Source organism: Maylandia zebra, linkage group LG1 (genome assembly GCF_041146795.1).
Source record: "Maylandia zebra isolate NMK-2024a linkage group LG1, Mzebra_GT3a, whole genome shotgun sequence".
NCBI lineage: Eukaryota > Metazoa > Chordata > Actinopteri > Cichliformes > Cichlidae > Maylandia > Maylandia zebra.
In genome coordinates, this window is record NC_135167.1 from 37,499,883 (window position 1) to 37,517,610 (window position 17,728).

Genomic DNA, 17,728 nt, shown 5'->3' on the forward strand with positions numbered 1-17,728 from the left:
GGAGGTTCACAAGAACTGCTGAATTGTTTCTTTATGAAGAGGAGTAAAATGTATGAATGTTCCTGAGGCTTTTCACTCTGGGCTAAAAAAGACTGTCAGCCGCTTTCGTCCTCTAAATAATCATAATATTCAGCTTTTTAAAAAAAATTCATCTGAACTAATTAGAGTGATGAAATCTGTAGTAATATCCTCCCTTTAAAGTCTTCCAGGCATTGTGAAGCTTTTGGCAGAAAGGAAATCAGTGATAGGAGAAGCTGACGATGATGAAAAGGCAAAGAGGGAGGCAGTAAGACAGCTGGAAGGGTTCACAGAGCGGAGCGAGGCTGCAGGAGGGTCTACAGACAGATGAAAGCCGTCTGTGTTCAATCATCACTATGACCCGGGTCAGGCGGCGTGCAGTAAATATCCAGTCTATGATATACTGTGCAACAATTCTACTTTTCAAAAGTTCATTTTGTTCACTTGTCAGGGAGACGCTGTTTAGTGGCCATGTTTTTGTCCATCCCATCTACATGCACAGTACTTAGTAACTCCACAAAGAGAGACAGCAAATAAAATATATATGAGATGGACGGACAGAGTCAGCTGGTGATCGCTCTTTTGAAGATGGGATATGAGAAGGTGTGCTCCAGCTTCAGGAGTATCATACTCCTTAACCTCCTTTAGAAGGTCTATGCCACCGTACCAGTCTGCCTGTTTGTTGGATCTCCAATTCAAAGGGAACAATATGTTTTTGTCCCTGTTGTGGAAAACTGGAGCAGGTCTTTAACCTCTCATGGATACTAGATGGTGGGAGTTTGGTGGTCTTGAAGAAGGCAAATGATTGCATGCTGTGGTGTTCCTTCCTGAGTGGGGGGTATCGAGCACATTTTACAGCCTTTCTGTCACAGCTGCAGCCCGGTTTGATTTGCTGACAATCAGACTTGTGCCGACGAGCGTTAGAGTTTAGAGACAGGGCTGCTGTTTATCACAGATTCCATTTTTCAACTTTTATGGACAGAATTTTTTTGGCACGGCCAAAGAGTGAAGCTCTCTTGTTTGGTGGTAAAGTTTTGAAGGATAGGTTTTGCTTTTATCAAGTATGTATGACCCAAAAAAGGTCCCTCATTGCTCCATTGTAATGCAAGTGATAGGTAACAAACTGCAGTGATATGTTCTGCGCATCCCTGCGGTGGTGTAGATATATACATTTCATACATTTTGATTTGATTTTGATTTGATTTTATTGATTAGCATTCAAATTCAAATCTCAGTGAAAACAGTGAAAAAAAAAACAGTGAAAACAGAACAAAAATCTACCATAAAGAAAGAAAGCATGAGACAAGGCTAATCAAAAGGTATTGGCTGAAGCATTTGCTTATTACGCCAACCCTTTTCACAAAATATCTCGAAATATACGAAAAGGTTTTGAGTTAAATCAAGTGGAAAACTGCAGATTCTTGAGTGACAGTGGGAAGATAGTAAGACATGAAAGTAAGTCTTTCTTAAAGAGGGAGGCAGTAAGACAGCTGGAAGGGTTCACAGAGCGGAGTGAAAGGAGTGAAAAGTGAAAAGTGAAAAGTCTTTCTCTTTTACAGTTTTGCAGCAATTTTGGTTGGATTGAACTGTTTGAGGGGTTCTGGCCCCTGAGTTGTACGCTTGACAGCATTGCTTTATAGCAATGAGGACCTTTACACGGATATTCATATGTGTTCACAGCAAGAACCTTTACTTTGGGTGCTATTTTACTGATAATGTGTCAGAAACTGACAGTCAGAAACTTTTACATGGTTCACACAGTGTGCAGGAGCCCAGCTGTCTTTGCAACAGAAACACTCCAACCTGCTCGCTACTTTGACAGCGCTCGCTTCGAGACTGCAGCCTGCCCATGTGTCAGCCTCCAGGGAGGGCAGCCGAGCTCTCTACAGCGCCGCCCTCCCTCTCTCTCAGCCCGGCTTCTTCTCCTCCAAACGGCGCTCCTAGTAGCGACCTGACGGCCGCTCAGCAGTCGCGCTTCTGCCGCTGTTCAAACACACCACCCCACCAGCCGTTCGTGGGGGTTTTGATATTTCAGTAGCAGGCACCAACCACAGGGGGAGATCCGGTTCGTTTCAGGGAGTTTTTGTTTTCGGTTGATGGATGGAGTCGTCCCCGCAGGATTCAGCCAGCGAGGCGAGCAGGAGCGGCTCCGAGCCCGCTACATCAGCGAGCCTGGAGACTCCGCACCTCACACCGCCCAGGACACACAGCTCCTGCGGCTCCAGCTCCTCCGGCTCCAGCTGCGGCAAAGGTAGGACTGCTAATTCTAAAATGATGATTATTGTTATTGATCTCGGCTACATCTGTCACAGCTGTGAGTGTGTTTGAGCTGCAGCAGCAACTTCAAACGGTTTGTGTAGCAGTTTGATGTGTTGGAGCGCAGACATCCACTGACACGTGCACATTAACACCTCTGTGTGAGAACATCACTTTGATGTGGACGGAAAATGTCATGTTGAGCTGAAGGCATTTTATTTAACTTTAATTAATAAATAATAAAATAATCGACTTAAAACGTGAAAGTGAATGAATGTCATACCCTTCCTGTTTGGCCGTTTTGCTATTTTTTTGTTCCAGTGAAAGGAAATCGTTTTTATAAGACTTCAGTTTTTAAGACAAACGTGTTCTCACTGTGTTAGCAGCTTATGTACACCTTTCATGTCAACAATCAGCCCGCTCCAAAAATGTTTTTTCTTTTTACAGGTCAGTAACAAAGAACATGAAGCTATTGAACAAAAGTAGAAATTGTTGATTCATAACAGGAACACAGTGATTTGTGGCTCTTTTGTGGGGTGGCTGTGGCTCAGGTGGCAGAGCAGGTGGTGCTTCACCTGGTGGTTCCATCCCCGTGTGTCCATCAGATATCTTGGGCTAACCCCATGTTTTGTCCATCAGTGTGTGAGTGTTTGACAGAAAGCATAGAAAAAAGTGCTGTGTGTCGTCAGAGTGGAAAAGCACCGTATCAGAACTGGTTCATTTGTTAAACCCTGCTGCTCCAGCTGTGTCATCCAGATTTGAAATTATGAGGCGCAAATGTCAATTCCTTGTCATTTAGAAAATGACAATTTTTGTTGAGAAACAACGATTTGCGAGTTGTTGCAACAGTACATTTAACAAAAGACTGAACTGGAGGCTGTTACAACATTTAAAAAAAGATCGTAAGAGATCTAAATGAGTAAGAAGTAGAGTCAAAGGGACACAAAGAGACTTGAAATAACCAAATAAAGTGACTTAAAATGATCACACAAAGTCTCATGACAAGTCCACATCGACTACAGAGACTTAAAACCCCCAAAACACAGAATCAACCACAAGGAGACTCAGTACAACCCCAGGGTCTGAAGACGGGCACAAAGAGACTCCAAACAACTCCAAAGAATCAGAAAACAGCCAAACATTCAACACAACCACAGAGATTTAAATCAGCGACAGTTAAAAGAACCACAGACTCAAAACAATCAAAGAAGGACTTAAAACGACCACGGAGTCTCAAAATAACCACGAAACAAGTACTAAGAGGTTCAAAGTAACAGCTACAGTCTCACAACAGCTAAAACTACTACAAAGACTTTGAAAACAACCACAAATATATTGGTGGATATGTTTTGCAGCAGAATTATATTTTATAAGTTTTTATTATTTGATGGCCACCTAAACAGAGTGTCACGCTCTCACTTCCATGCAGTAATTAATACCAGTGAATGAAGCCATACGTCCCCTGTGAGCAGCTCACGGACCTGACGGCAGATTTTCCTGCTGCTCATTATTGGTATGCAGCCTGGAGAGAGAGAGGCGGTCAGATCGAACTTCATTGAGTTTCTCGGAGCAGAGTCGGTTACGTAACAGCTGTTTGAGGAGAAGGAGAAAAATCACAGTGAGTGTTTGAGCGGTGTTGAAATGGAGACGGGCAGATAGTGTGACTGTTTCTGAGACATGCAGTCAAAGCAGAGCCCTGAGGGGCAGAGTAAACAATGAAAGGTAAATAAAGCCAAATAAATAAAGCCAAGTCAATGGGTCAGATGCTGTGTTCAAGTTTGACTTGTAAAAACTGAGATGACTGTGGGGTGTGTGAATAAGAAAGGAAAGGTTCCCGTTGAGATGCAGAATTAGAGTCTTGATAAGGTGATGAAGCTGGTCCTCCATGAAAGAATAGCGACGGGTCCTCTCAGTGCTCAAAGTACAATTTGTCACTGAATGTCAATCCTGAAATCAGGGACTCGGGATTTCTGGGACTCGTCCCAGCCTGCTGTTCAATCCGAGCACATATTAATGGCTAAAAACTGGTGTGATAACATTTCACATTTGTTTTGTGAAATGAATAATCATGTTCAGGACACAATGTAGACATTTTCTCCTGAGCAGTGCTTACTGCATATTTTTTACATAAAAGGTTTTGCACAGAGTCTTGCTGGTACGCTAGTGCAGCTTTATCCACCCACAGCTCTGTGTGCATCAGTCAGTGTGTGGTGTACAGTAGGTCTTGGTGCAGCTCTCACTGCTTCAGCCTTCAGACACACCTCTGCCAGTGTGGGGAGAAAGAGAGCAATGAATGATTTATCCTACAGTAACTGGAGAACATAAGTAGGACCCGCTGAACAACAAATATAAACAAGTCATATCACATGAATACTTCTTCTCCTTTTTTAAAACATCTTAAAAATTCTGATGGTTTAAGATGTTTTAAGGCAGGGGTGTCCAACTCCAGGCCTCGAGGGCTGGTGTCCTGCAGGTTTTAGATGTGTCCTTGATCCAACACAGCTGATTCAAATGGCTAAATGACCTCCTAATCGTGTCTTGAAGTTCACCAGAGGCCTGGGAATGAACTAATCATCTGATGAAAACGGCGTTTTGTCTATCTTCACATCCACACTATTGTTTTTCATCCACACTGAAAATGCTTATGTTCCCGTACTGCGGATGTGTGAAACATAAGATGATTCAACCTGCCCTTTATTTACTTTCCGGCTCTGTGAAACGTCGCGGCAAAATGTCGAGGTGGAGTTGCTGCGAGTAACACTAGAGCACAAAGTTGCAAAAACGAGTGGGAATATAGACTCACTTTATATATATATAACAAAACAACTGCTGTACGATGCCGTCCGCCATCTTAGTTGAATTGGTCACATGACTGCACTACATGACTAAAATGCGTCATCGTTTTCGAAAGCCTCCGTTTTCGCCGTCCACACTGCGACATGAAAACAGTGTTTTCAAATGTATCCACTTTGGAGGGCGTTTTCAAAAAGCTCGGTTTTGCTTGACCGAAGACGCCGTCTCAGTGTGGATGGAAGGCCGAAACAGAGAGAGAAAGATGCACTTTCAAACGTATTCGTGTGGACATGGCCTAAAGCCTTCAGGACACCGGCCCTCGAGGCCTGGAGTTGGACACTCCTGTTTTAACGTTTTTGGGCCTTTCAGCCATTACTGCTGGATAAGAAAGTGAAGCAGACAGGAAAGGACGAAGAGAAAGTAAAGAGGTCAACATGCAGGAAGTGCATGTCTGTGGTGGCTTTGCAGCATATGGGTGCCTACTCAGCCTGGTAAGCGAAACTAGCGCTCAGTTCAAGATGTTTAATTTTTCTTCTTTTAAATACAAATTTACCTAAGCCTCTCTTGCTTAGGCTTGACTGAATGTCAGTGAAAGCCTGGAATAATTCAATAGCAACCATGCGGGATCACAACCAGAATCAGTGAGCACATTCTGGACGTACAGTCTCAGCGCCTTTCAACAGTACTTACAATAGACTGACACCTTGACTCCTCTGCGCTCACTTAATAGATACTGAATAGGCCATTAGAAGTGACTAGTGATTTTATCACTAGTCACTTCATGCACCACGGGTCCCTGATGATGAGATCATTTTACACTGTGTGTTATGTGTTTACTTTGTAATGTAGAGGTATGTAGACTTTTTAAAAGGCATCTTTAGGTTGAGATAAATCAATCTGGCAATTGCTGTCACGGTTTGAGACAATCATATGACCCCGTATGAGCAAGCACTTTGGCGAAAACTCCCTTTTAACAGGAAGTGCAGAGAGGTCTGTTAGGCTTGACTGGTACACCATAGATCTACACCATATTAAAAACCTAAAACTCAAAAGTTTAACTTCATTATGACAAAGATTCTTTGTGTGATTAAGCAAACTGTAAGCTTTCTTACAGAAGCTTTTCTTACAGCTTCTACGTTAACTCCCTCTGTAAATGTTCTTAGTGATTTATCCACAACAGGGTCTTTTGCCTCTTGTATTCAGAGGCAGAGTACACCATGGACATGTCACCAATATGACCCAGGGCTAACACAGAGTTACATCCACAGACTGACCAGGAACCTAATATGCATCTGTTTGGACTTTGAAAGAAGCTGGTGTACCTGTAGAGAACCCACATACCCACAGGGAGAACATGTAAACTCCACACAGAAAGGCCCGTGACGGTGCTGACCAATCAGAAATGTCCAGTGAATTGTTCATTTATCAACTAGACAGCTTGATTTGGAAACTGTAACTGCTAAACAGTGCTGAGTAACAGTTATAAAAACATGAATTTCACGGCTGCACAAACTTCCTGCATGGTCTGTAGCATGCAGCAGCACATTAATTGTGGTAGTCAGTGCAGCTCACTCCTGTAACTGACACTTACATAATAACACATCAGTCATGAAATGGTGTGTTAGAGATGGATGATTAAAGCAACTGTGATTTTTAAGTTCGTTATGTGAAATGAATGAATGACTGTGTTAAATAATTTACATCACAATTGCCTGATTGTGGTTTTTGCTGTGTTATCGTGGCTCGTGAGGCGCTTTGACAGTCATTCTGTTCAGGATCCAGCCCCACCAGCGCTCTGCAGCAAAGCAGAATATCCATTCGTTTCATCAGCATGCAAAGAAGTCAAAATAACTGAAGCTGCTTTGGAAACCAAGAAGACATGGATATGAGTTTCTTTAATGTGCAAGTTATAATACAATGGAATAGAACTTTTGATCTAAAACAACAAGACTGGGTTTATTAAAAGTCACTTGAAATTTTACTTGAACCTGACCTTTGACCCCAGAGGTGCTGGTAAACAGACACAACTGCCTTGCAGCATATTTACACAAACACATTTGAGGTGTGACGGTTCATTTGGGCAGAGTGTTGTTACACTGACTGACACCAAGTTTGAGCTTCCACGGCAAAGTGTGAAGAGTTGCAGGGTTTTTATCATTTTCATTTCCTGTGTTGATGCTGATGTAGACTTCATGTCTGGCTTTCACTCCCTTGAAAGGACCTCACAATATTTATCATGCGTTACTAATTTTACAGGCTCTGTCTGTCATTTTTACATTTCTTAATAAGTAGTTTTCTTTTATTCTGAGCCTTTGGCATGGGGGTACAGTGATTAGCAGGAGTGGTTAGCAAGAAGGTCCTGGGTTTGAATCCAGGCTGGGGGCTTTCTGTGTGGAGCTTGCATGTTCTCCCAGCGTCTGTGTGTTTTCTCTCCGGGTACGCCGGCTTCCTTCCACAGTCGAAAAACATACATGGGGTTAAGTTAACTGGTGATTCCAAAATTGAGCACAAGTGTGAATGTAGGCATTAACGGTCGGACGTGGGTGAAGCCTGCCTCTTGCTCTGTGATACCTGGATTAGATTCCTGGCAATCCTGAAATAACTGGATGGATGTTTTAATAAATGGCAATCACACAAAATCTCAAAATCTAGTTGTAGAGCATGTATCTATGGAGCTCTATGGAGAACATGTTGTGGATTATACACTGTAAAACCTAATAAGTTCACAGAACTCAAAAATTGTTGTGTAACAGATTACACAACAATTTTCTAGTGATGTTTTTAAAAGTTTTAAGTTTAACTAAAATAAAAATTGTAGTTGCAGTTGCCTTAAATTACCTCAATGTTAACTCATAAATGTTGATATTCCTCAACTTATAATTAGGGAGTAATAAACTCAAAATGTTCAATATGTTTCAACTTAATTAAGGTGGGAAATACACTCAAAATATTTTACATATTGCAACTCATATGATGTGGGAAATGAACTCAAACTTTTTCATATTTTCTAACTTATAATATGGGAAATAACACTTAATCTTCAAGATTTTTAAAATACTGTGGGAAATACACTTACAAATAATTCTGAACTATTTGCCCAGTAAATTATAATCAGCTAAAAGTGTTAGAAAACATGAAAGTAACAACACTAACAATTTAACAACTTTTTATTAAACACAATGTGCTTTTAAAAAGGCACAAACAACAGAGCTCACTCATAAAAAAGTGCTTCATAAATAAAACAAGAGAAAAAGACTCCAAGGGTCACAACCTTCTGGATACATGTGAATAAAAGCTCGAGAGTCTGCGTATTGTAGGTCTAGTGCACAGAACTACCCAAAAAGCAGGAGAAATGAGGCATCCATGTACTGGTTTACACAACTGTACATAACTGGGAACAAACATCAGGTAGTGCATTGAGGTATTAGGCAACACAACGTTAAACATGAATAGTCCCAAAATGAGCAGTCATTCACTTTAAATTAGAAGTAGAAAAGCCCAATGATTAGGAAAAAAAACAAACAAAAAAAAGCTTCCTCAATACTCAGCTCAACAAGTAGTCCATTCTGAGTGATTCACTCATTGAACAAATCATTCTTCAGCGTCAGTAGACGCCCTTTCAGTGGTTTGTTGTCCTCAAGGCACATCACAACCTTCTGGATAAATGTGAATGTAAGCTCAAGTTTCTTTGGGTATTGTAGGTCTAGTGCATAGATGTACCCAAAGAGCAGGAGAAATGACTCAGCCAGATTTGTGGGACCATTCACAAGTATTTCATCCTCAATGACAATGCAGATGCTTTCGGGACTGAAGAGGGCCGAATCAGTAGTGTCATCCGTGACAACTGTCAGCAGAGCCACAGGAGTGTCAGTGAGGTCTGGACCATCTGCTGACTGCAAAACAAAAATAATACAAGAATGAGTTCAGCCCCACAAGGACACAAATCATGCTATTGATTAGAGGTGTGAATCTTCATAAGTCACACGTTTCTTTTAGGATTATAATGTCAATGATTTAATTTGATATGGCGATACATCATGATGCATTACAATAATCTTAATTTCGGTTTGACTTCAAAACATATGTTTAAATAAATGTTTTCAATAATAAATATATGCCAAGATTTTTGTTTTTGTTATTTACCAAACATTTCTCTGACCACAACATGGCACCTCCAAAAAAATAGAACACTTGAATTTTAAAAGGGAGATAGTTTTTATCTGCAGATTTTTTTTGTATAATAATCTTTCAACTATTTTCATGTTTTCTGGTTTATGCGTAACAATCTTCTTGCAATCTTATTCAACAATAGTTGATATATGGGAGAAAACAAGTCAGATGAGGACTGTGTTGAACCTCCTTCCTGATATACACCCTGGTTCTCCTTGAGTTCTGAGCGATGTCATATGTTTGACTGAACAGCTAGGCAAAGGGGTTGATGCTGAGGCCAGTACACTTACATCACAAGTCCTGAATAACATGGAGGCATCTTCACGCAGGTACACAGGAAGTGCACGAAGGACGAGGGCCCGTCTTGTATTTACATCATGCTGTTCCTAGATGAACATACAATATCTATTAGAATAGTATTTACACAAATGCAGAGTAAAAACAAAGTGTTGGATAGCCATGTTCTGATTGTCATTGTTATAGATCAGGGGTGTCCAAACTTTTTGTGTAACGGGCTAAACTTGTCAATCTAGAAGGGTAACCCTACCCTACCCTACCCTACCCTAGCCATAGATGGTAAATTCTGTATTTTGGATTTTTTTGGATATTTTGATAGGATAGATTTTGTCAAGATGTCCTTCTCCTAAAATGACAACCTTGTATCCATGGCATAATCACTTAATCTCGGAGCACAGTTGAAGCAATTGACACTATGGCTTCTTACAGCTGTGTACAAACCATCGGTTAATGTAATCCTGAATCATGTGAAATGAAAAATTTACCCGAATGTCATAAATTCTCATGAGCTTTGCTAGCTCCTCTGCAATCTTGCCAGTCTTGATGGCCTTGTCTCGGAACAAAGTGATGAGTCTAGGGGTGTGTCTGTCCAGCTCCTTGTAGAATTGAGTGCGCAGGTTAACATTGTTGATTCGGTGGAACTCTGCCACCACCTGTACATGAACAGAAATACACAGAAATGAACAAAGATGAATTAGGAACAGAATTGTGAATGTATTTTAAAAAGTTCTCAGGTTAGCAAAACCAGAGAAATTCTAATCAGAACCAAGGCCAAAATAGAAAGTTATTCGTCATTCTTTGTAATGTTATCTAAAGGAAATTTAAATAAATAAACTTCTAGAGACTTTGTTTACTATGAATGGGGAAAAAAAGAAAAAAAAACATCACAGTGATGTGTTGTCATTTTACATCTGCCATTTGCTTTTTGGTAAATTGTTTGAAAATCTAGACTTTTAAAAACTGGGAGAACAGTAAAGAGACAGACACACACACACACACACACACACACACACTTTTAATTTTATTTTACCTGTGACTCTATAAGTAGGGCTGGCCATCTGTCCACGACGTCTCTCACTCGTGGAGCTACAACAGCTCCAACAATTTCTTGGCGACGTAGGGCATAGGTTGTGTCCATGAGCTTGCCTATGACCAAGTAGTTTCTCTCAGTCTTTTCGACTTCATGCATGATCTATTCTCTCATTTTTTCCAGAGAGGCTGGGGTTTGATCCTTCGGTAGGTTAGTGATGTAGTTGACCTCAGCTTTTCGAGCTTTCTTTATGTTTTGATGGGGGTGATCATTGTTGGGGTTGTTTCGGCTCCGCCTCCCTGTGTTGATGGCTACTTCTGCAACCCCAGCTTTGGCCAGATTGTTACGGTAAGATGCAAGCTTGTACCCCATGTGGCGTTTCCATCCCAACGCCCCGTCTTCACCAGCTGTCATTCTGAGACATGGATGAGCTCTAATCAAAGCTTGAGCAGCCATTGCCAATTCCTTGTCATGTGCGTATGCTTTAAAACTGTAGATTGTTTCTGCCATTTTTCTAAGGATTTCACTCTTCTGTGATCTCTTTAACTTCAGCAATTTTCCTGATTCTTCATAAACTCGATTTCCTTCTTCTAGTATATGATCCATTTCATAACCAAAACTAGGAACAACAAATTCATCAGGCCAACTCTTCTGGCGCTGTATCGCAGGTACATGTGGGAGTATGTCTGTGTCAGAAGATGCAGTAGAGAAGGTGTCGCTTTCAGGTCTGACAACTCTTAATGTGCCCTTCTCTGGTAACTCCTGGATGTCCACAAGGAGACAAAGATCACCATCAAAGTCCGGATCCTCATAGTGAAGGCTAAAGTCCCCATCCAGTCTTGGCTTGAATCTCTCTTGAATTATTTCTTTCAGCTCCTCCACTGACTTTGGTCGCTCAAGTAGAGTAAGTTTCAGGGCGGTGTCTCGTTCAACATGCACATGCTTCTGGGCAGCAGCCATCTTTTGGTTCCTAGGGGAAGAAAAAAAAAAGAAAAAGGGAAAAAAAAAGAACAAACATTAATTTTTATGGAGAGTAAACGTGATACAAACAATGTACACAAGTCCATAGCCTCACTTGAACGATGGGAAGTATGGAAGGACACCTGCTGGAGTGAGGCAGTTTATTCATGGACCCACTGCCCAGCACAGCTCCAAGAGAATGTTGAAGTCAGCTGTTAACCTGCTTCAATAAATCTTCAATGTAATAATATGAAACGTTTTGGTGTCAAGAGCAATCTTCCATCTACGTTGTAAGCACAGAGAGGTGTTTTGTCATTTAGCTCTGATGGGGTGTGAACAGCCAGATTATTTGGGAAAAGTTCGTAAGATCTCAGGTGTTCAATGTAGTGCGATATGTGCCTTTGGCAAAGAAAGACAACACTACTATTAACCAGGAGAACCTGTTCAATTCTACAGAACTTAGGCAGTCCTCCCTCTTGTCCAACAGACAAAAACATTCCTACATTATAATCAGTTCCATCAATGCAGATCTTTGATGTGCTGTAAATAACATTGCTTGCTGTTATTTGTTTAACATATGTCTTTGCAACATCTGGAAGCATTGATACCAGTACAGAGGAGACATTTGATGCTTGCTGGTGAGGTCTGAAGAATCCTGAGGCACTGAGATGAAATGCTACCATGTACTGATGCCTGTCGGCGAGTGTTTTTAACACATTTTTAAAGTTTTGTGTATCGTGTACAACTCTCTTGAAAAAACTGTGTTTTCCCTCAAACCTCATTGTCCACAAGTGTACAAGGGGCCCAAAAAGACGTATAAGGTCAGGATAGTGTTCAATGTAGTGATGCTTAGGACGGAGTTTGAAATCTGGAAAGGCTTCTTTCAGCATCTGTCTATGATCTTGGATCTTCGACTGTAAATACTGGATGGACTCCTCTGTGAATTCTGAAGACAGTGATAACTCTACTACCTCTTTTAAGTCCATTAGCACAGTCCATATCCCATCCTCTTCAGGAACAGCATTTCCAATAATCAAAGGGAGCAGTTTAAGCAATGTGGCATTTTCATGGCCATTACCACCAATGCTTTTCTTTAAAGCAAAGCTCTGTGGTATTTTATGAGGTTTCTCAAGCTTGTCTGTTCCTTGGTAGGGAAATGACAGAATTCTGTCATTCAAATATTCAAGGGTGAAGTATTTGCGACGGATCATCTCTCCAATACACAGGGCGAGCTCTGTAGGCACAATGCCCTCCAAAAGATCATGGAGGGCATCAGGTGGAAAGCCAGTGACAGTATGAAAATGCTCTAGTTGCTGTCTCAGGACACAATCTGCCTGAACACCATTTTGACTCCGACTGACCCCATGCATTACGGCATGCACATCACTATTATGGCTCTCTTTTGTCCTAAGACTGAACTCGCCGCTTGCAACTTCATGAGTCTGAAGTTTAACTTGTGTTGCTGTGCAGAACCTGCAAAAGTGTTCTGCTCTAAAAGACTTTGAAAAGCCTGCCAACTCATGGGCTGCAAGATTGTCACACACCACACACATGACTGTTCCTTGGACTACCTTACCAATAGACTCAATAAATATCCCATCTTGTTCAAGGGTACGGAGGTCTCTCAACAAAGGACCAAGTGCTTTTTCATACCCAAATGTCTGGATGTCAGCCACTTTACATAAAGCAGCAAGCTGAATCACATGCAAGGCTGACCGGTATTTACTGGGAAGATCAGCAAGCATCCAGTATACTGAACAGATTTTGTGTATTTTGCGCGATGTGCCAAGTGGATTGGCTATCTCCAAATCATCAATGTACAAAATTAGTGTTATTTTGAACTCATCTGAAGACAAGAATGTGTTCTCTTTGAAGTACAAACCATCTTGGTGTCTTACATAGACACCGTTTTGTGCCACCTTTGTTTCTTTAATTTTATCAAGAATATCTGTATGACTGAAGATTTTTTGTATCATTTTGAGAATGGGAACATGTACTGCTGTGTGTCCTGGCTGTAGCAGATACTGTACAGGCTTTACCACAGGGTAATTATTTTCAATGAAGGTTTTCCTTCTCTTGGTTGAGGACAACGGCTTCCCCTTAGCTGTGGCACTGACAATAACATTGCAGTCCATAACAGTACTGACAACCTCATTTAGAATTGCTTCACTGACAGTGATATCATGACTCTCTAAGACCTCTCTGATGTCATGTTTGAGTATCGGTTGGGACAAGAAAAATATCTGAGTCAAATGTTCCACTATTTCCTGAGATGCCATTTCTGACACATGAAGAATAGATTGCATCTTTAGAAATAACGATGCCAAGTTATGGTTCAGCTGGGCCTTTAACATGTCTGGGTCACACTGACTGTTTATCTCATCGAGATCAAATGTGTCTGCAGACCCTGGACTGTGAGTTTCAGCAGGTTCCCGAAGACTTTCTGCTGCAACTAGCTCTGGGGCGCTATCGTTGTATGCCAATACAACACATTCACCAAAGCCTGAATCACCACTATGCTTTCTACTTTTGTGTGCATTAAATGCTGAGTAACTATTTGTTCTGTAATTACAGTTTTTGAATGGGCATGGTACCATCTCATGACTTCGTAAATGATTTCTCAAGTGACCAAACAGAATTCCCTCAGAAAAGGGCTGTGTGAAGTTACACAAAGGACATATAAAACAACTACGTGCTCCTTCAGTTGCATCAACTCTATGTGAATCATTATGTGATCTTGACAGATGAGCTTTCATTGCCTCGAATGATGGAAAAGTACAAATGCAACTGTCATAGAGACATGGCAGGGGGGACACTCGTGAATATTGGGTATGCAATACAGTGTAGTGCCAAAATAATTGTCCCCGAGTATTTGAAGTTGCAGAACACAACTTGCATTTCCACTCCATTGGGCCAACTTCACCCCTGCAATTAAAACATTTGCAGTCAAAACCATTTCAGCCCTGTTTGCACTTTTGGCTTTTCAAAATGCACTGTTTACACGCATTGTACTTAAAATGCATGTCAATTTTTAAATTAGGTGGAACATAATTATGCCAACAAGTTCACACAGTAATTTAATTTTGTCTGTTCTGTTGCAAAAAAAAAATCTAAAAATTTTGAATAATTCAGGGCAAAATTCTCTAGTTTCTTTGTATTTATTTTTTATTTAAATTAGGACACAAATTATAAAACTCACCCACTGACAACTGGTGAAATGCTGACTCTCTGTAGCGCTCTTTGCAGTCTGATATCTGTAAACAATATGTGCACAAAGACGACTTGTTAATGTTCAAAAACATTTTTTGCACAGCACACACACACGTAGTCAGCTGATCTCATCTGATGCAGATCTGCTCCTTGATCAAGTGACATTTGTCCGGATTTTTGGCACGAGTCACGTCGAATCAGCACCGCAGCTGGATGGCCCGATTTACATACCCAGCGCAGCTGATACTCACCACAATAATTTACTAAGATTATATGCACTCCTGTTATTAAGTCCAGTTCAGTCTGTTAATGTTAACCGTTTCAAACTAATGTTAATAGGTGTGTTGCTAAGCTTAATAACTTAAATAACAAACTTGAAATTTACCCGTCCTATTTTCCCCTTTATTGTTTTTTCTCTGTGCTGTAAATCTTCTGTCTAAGAAGAAATCTGAAGCTGCTGTTCTGAAAATGAGCTACCAAAACTTTTTCTGAATGAATCAATAAAGATCAATTTATGGAAAGCTGTGATGAAGGCGGTTTTGTCTTTAATTATATTCAACAATATAACATATTCGACCACTTTTAAGTGATTTTGTGATCTTTAATACACTTTAATACACTAAAGTTAAGGTTTTTTACCTAATTTCTAGTAAGTGGCCCAGCCCCTCCTATATTTTTATGTATGTGGCCCTCAGTGAAAAAAGTTTGGACACCCCTGCCTTACAGGTTAGGGAGTATTTGTGATCCGCACAGTCTGCATCAATGATTCTTTCTTAGCCTGGGAGCAGAACGCGGCTCTTTATTTTCATTTCATTTCAATTTATCTAGCAAAGATCGATAGGGTCTGGCTTAAAGGTGTCAAGGAGGCGCCTCAGTCTGGCTGGTTGAGCCTTGTCGAATTAGCGCGAACAATTTAGGTGAACTTCGTTCGTAGCACCGAGTTTGACCAGTGTGTAATGTTAGGCTGAATCAGGCGATGCATTTTTCCGCAAGGCTTGACTTGTAGAGCTCGCTTAGTGGAATACCCCTCTAAACTGTTAAAAGAACTTCGAGATTATCTCACAACCACACATTTGAGACTACGAAAAAAATACAAACATGTGTCTAATTACCATCATGATAACACACTCATGTTGTTTATTATTGTTCGCTTCATGCTAGCACACACACATAGCTCAACAGCGTAAACTACTGACTGTGTAACACGGACACTTATTGAAATAAGTATACTCACAATACGCACGTGCATTACCGGCGAATACGACAACCGGTAGAAACGGACAGTAGAAAATTTTAGTAGAAAGTTCAAAGGCATAGAGCTAGAACTGCCACCGTCAACTTCCCGGGCAAGAATACAATGCATTATGGGAAATGTTGTCCCTCACGGAAAACCGCCAAAACGTTACACCGTTCTAATTTGAAATAACATTACGTATTTGTCACATTCGAAAACTTCTAAAATTACAATTACTTGGATTCGAATTCATTTATAACAAACATTCACTGTGCGCAAAGTACGAATGTATTTCCAGTAAAAAAATAAAAAAGAATGTTTATCGAAATTAAATTTAAACAAAACAAAAACACGTTAGACTTACCAAATTTAGGGCAGTTGATGAAAAAAAATAAGGTGGTGGTCGTGGTAGGTTGAAGTTGGGGACTCTTAATCCACACGGGCTGGCCAAATCTTCCCTGCATCAAGGTAAATTCAAGATGGCTGACTCAGCTTTCCTGAGGGAGCGACAAGACTCCACCCACCAGAACGTCACTAATATATGCTTCTTAAACTTTTTGAGCGTTCCGAACAAATTAGCTAAAAAATATTGAGCCCTATTCAATTAAAGTTGCATAAAAGCCAACAGAGCTCAATACTTTATAGTTTGCTCAACTACAAAACGACATTTGAGTGTTATGAGCTTATTAGTTATGAGCTAGAACAACTGTTAGGGATTACAGTGTAGTGCTGCAGGAACGAGCTGTAAAAAAGTGTCGAGACACGCCTCATTTCACTGTATTTTGCTAAGAAAATTGCAAAAATGTGTCAGTATTTGTATGTATTGCAAACATGGAAATTCTGATGATCTTGAAAATCAATATTTGGTCTGACCACCTTTGTTCTTCGAACAGTCTGAACTCTTTGAAGCAAACGTTCCTGTAATATCTTTAAGTGGTCCCCAGGAATAGTTCAGCAGGTTTCCTTCTTTGGATGTTTCTGCCTTTTGTTCTGTTTCCTGTCCAGTTGACCCCACATTGCTTCAACAACGTTAAGTCTGGGCTCTGGGGAGGCCAACCCATGATAGTGTTTCTTTTTGTCTCCTTCTATCCAAGTATGCTTTTATATTGGCAGTATGTATAGGATCACCATCATGCTGAAAATACAGCTTTTGCCAATCAGGTGCTTTCCATCAGTTTTCAGGATTTCCCAAACTACTGCCTGAAACGCAGCTTCAGCCTGTAACAGACCTCCTGCTGTGATGTGCTCTCCTGACCTCCTCTGTGCATACTTGAGACATTTTGAACCAAAATTCAAATGTGGATTCTTTACTCCATAAACCTCATTGACACTGATTTTCAGTCAGGTTCTTGTGGAACATGAAATACATCAGCTTAGTCTTCCTGTTTTCCTTCTTTACGAACAGCAGCTCCTCCACTGAGACCCTTTTTCATGTGAACAGCCGACAGACGGTCCTGTGTCAGGCCTTTGCTGAATTTCTTCCTATTCCTTAAGAACATGACTTTCAGGTATTGTTGATAGCTGTAGATCAGATTTTAGACCTGATACTGATAATTTGATGTAAATTATTGTAATGTTTTACAATACATCACTGTAACAAAGTCTGTAAAGATACTATTTAAAATGTTTTTGTTGTTAAGTTGTCTGATATTTTCAGTAGTTTGCCCTTGAGTTAGATGCCCTTTTAATGCTTGAGTCATGAGTCACATTCAGTGTTAAGTGGTTTAAAAATCTGAACTGGAAATTAGTGAAAATGCAGC

At 40.6% G+C, this 17,728-nt stretch overlaps 3 protein-coding genes across 3 annotated transcripts in view; 1 reads left to right on the forward strand and 2 right to left on the reverse strand.

The window, feature by feature from the left end:
- Nucleotides 1–2,011: 2,011 nt before the first annotated feature.
- LOC101476376 (nuclear receptor ROR-alpha A) overlaps nucleotides 2,012–17,728 on the forward strand; it is a 175,154-nt gene continuing 159,437 nt past the window's right edge. Inside the window, exon 1 of the mRNA XM_076885794.1 lies at nucleotides 2,012–2,269. Coding sequence (XP_076741909.1) covers nucleotides 2,119–2,269 — 151 coding nt within the window. The 5' untranslated portion in view covers nucleotides 2,012–2,118. The remainder of the gene's footprint in view (nucleotides 2,270–17,728) is intronic.
- On the reverse strand, nucleotides 8,219–10,715 carry LOC143419355 (uncharacterized). Its single transcript, XM_076885786.1, has 4 exons — nucleotides 10,565–10,715; nucleotides 10,020–10,187; nucleotides 9,528–9,623; nucleotides 8,219–8,960 (listed from the first exon to the last, which is right to left on the reverse strand). The coding sequence occupies exons 1-4, from the start codon at nucleotides 10,670–10,672 to the stop codon at nucleotides 8,643–8,645; spliced, it is 690 nt and encodes a 229-aa protein (XP_076741901.1). The 5' UTR covers nucleotides 10,673–10,715; the 3' UTR covers nucleotides 8,219–8,642.
- On the reverse strand, nucleotides 10,727–16,525 carry LOC143419823 (uncharacterized). The gene is made up of 3 exons (XM_076887393.1): nucleotides 16,333–16,525; nucleotides 14,724–14,778; nucleotides 10,727–11,534 (listed from the first exon to the last, which is right to left on the reverse strand). Exons 1-3 carry the CDS (start codon nucleotides 16,430–16,432, stop codon nucleotides 10,727–10,729), a joined length of 963 nt encoding a protein of 320 aa, XP_076743508.1. The 5' UTR covers nucleotides 16,433–16,525.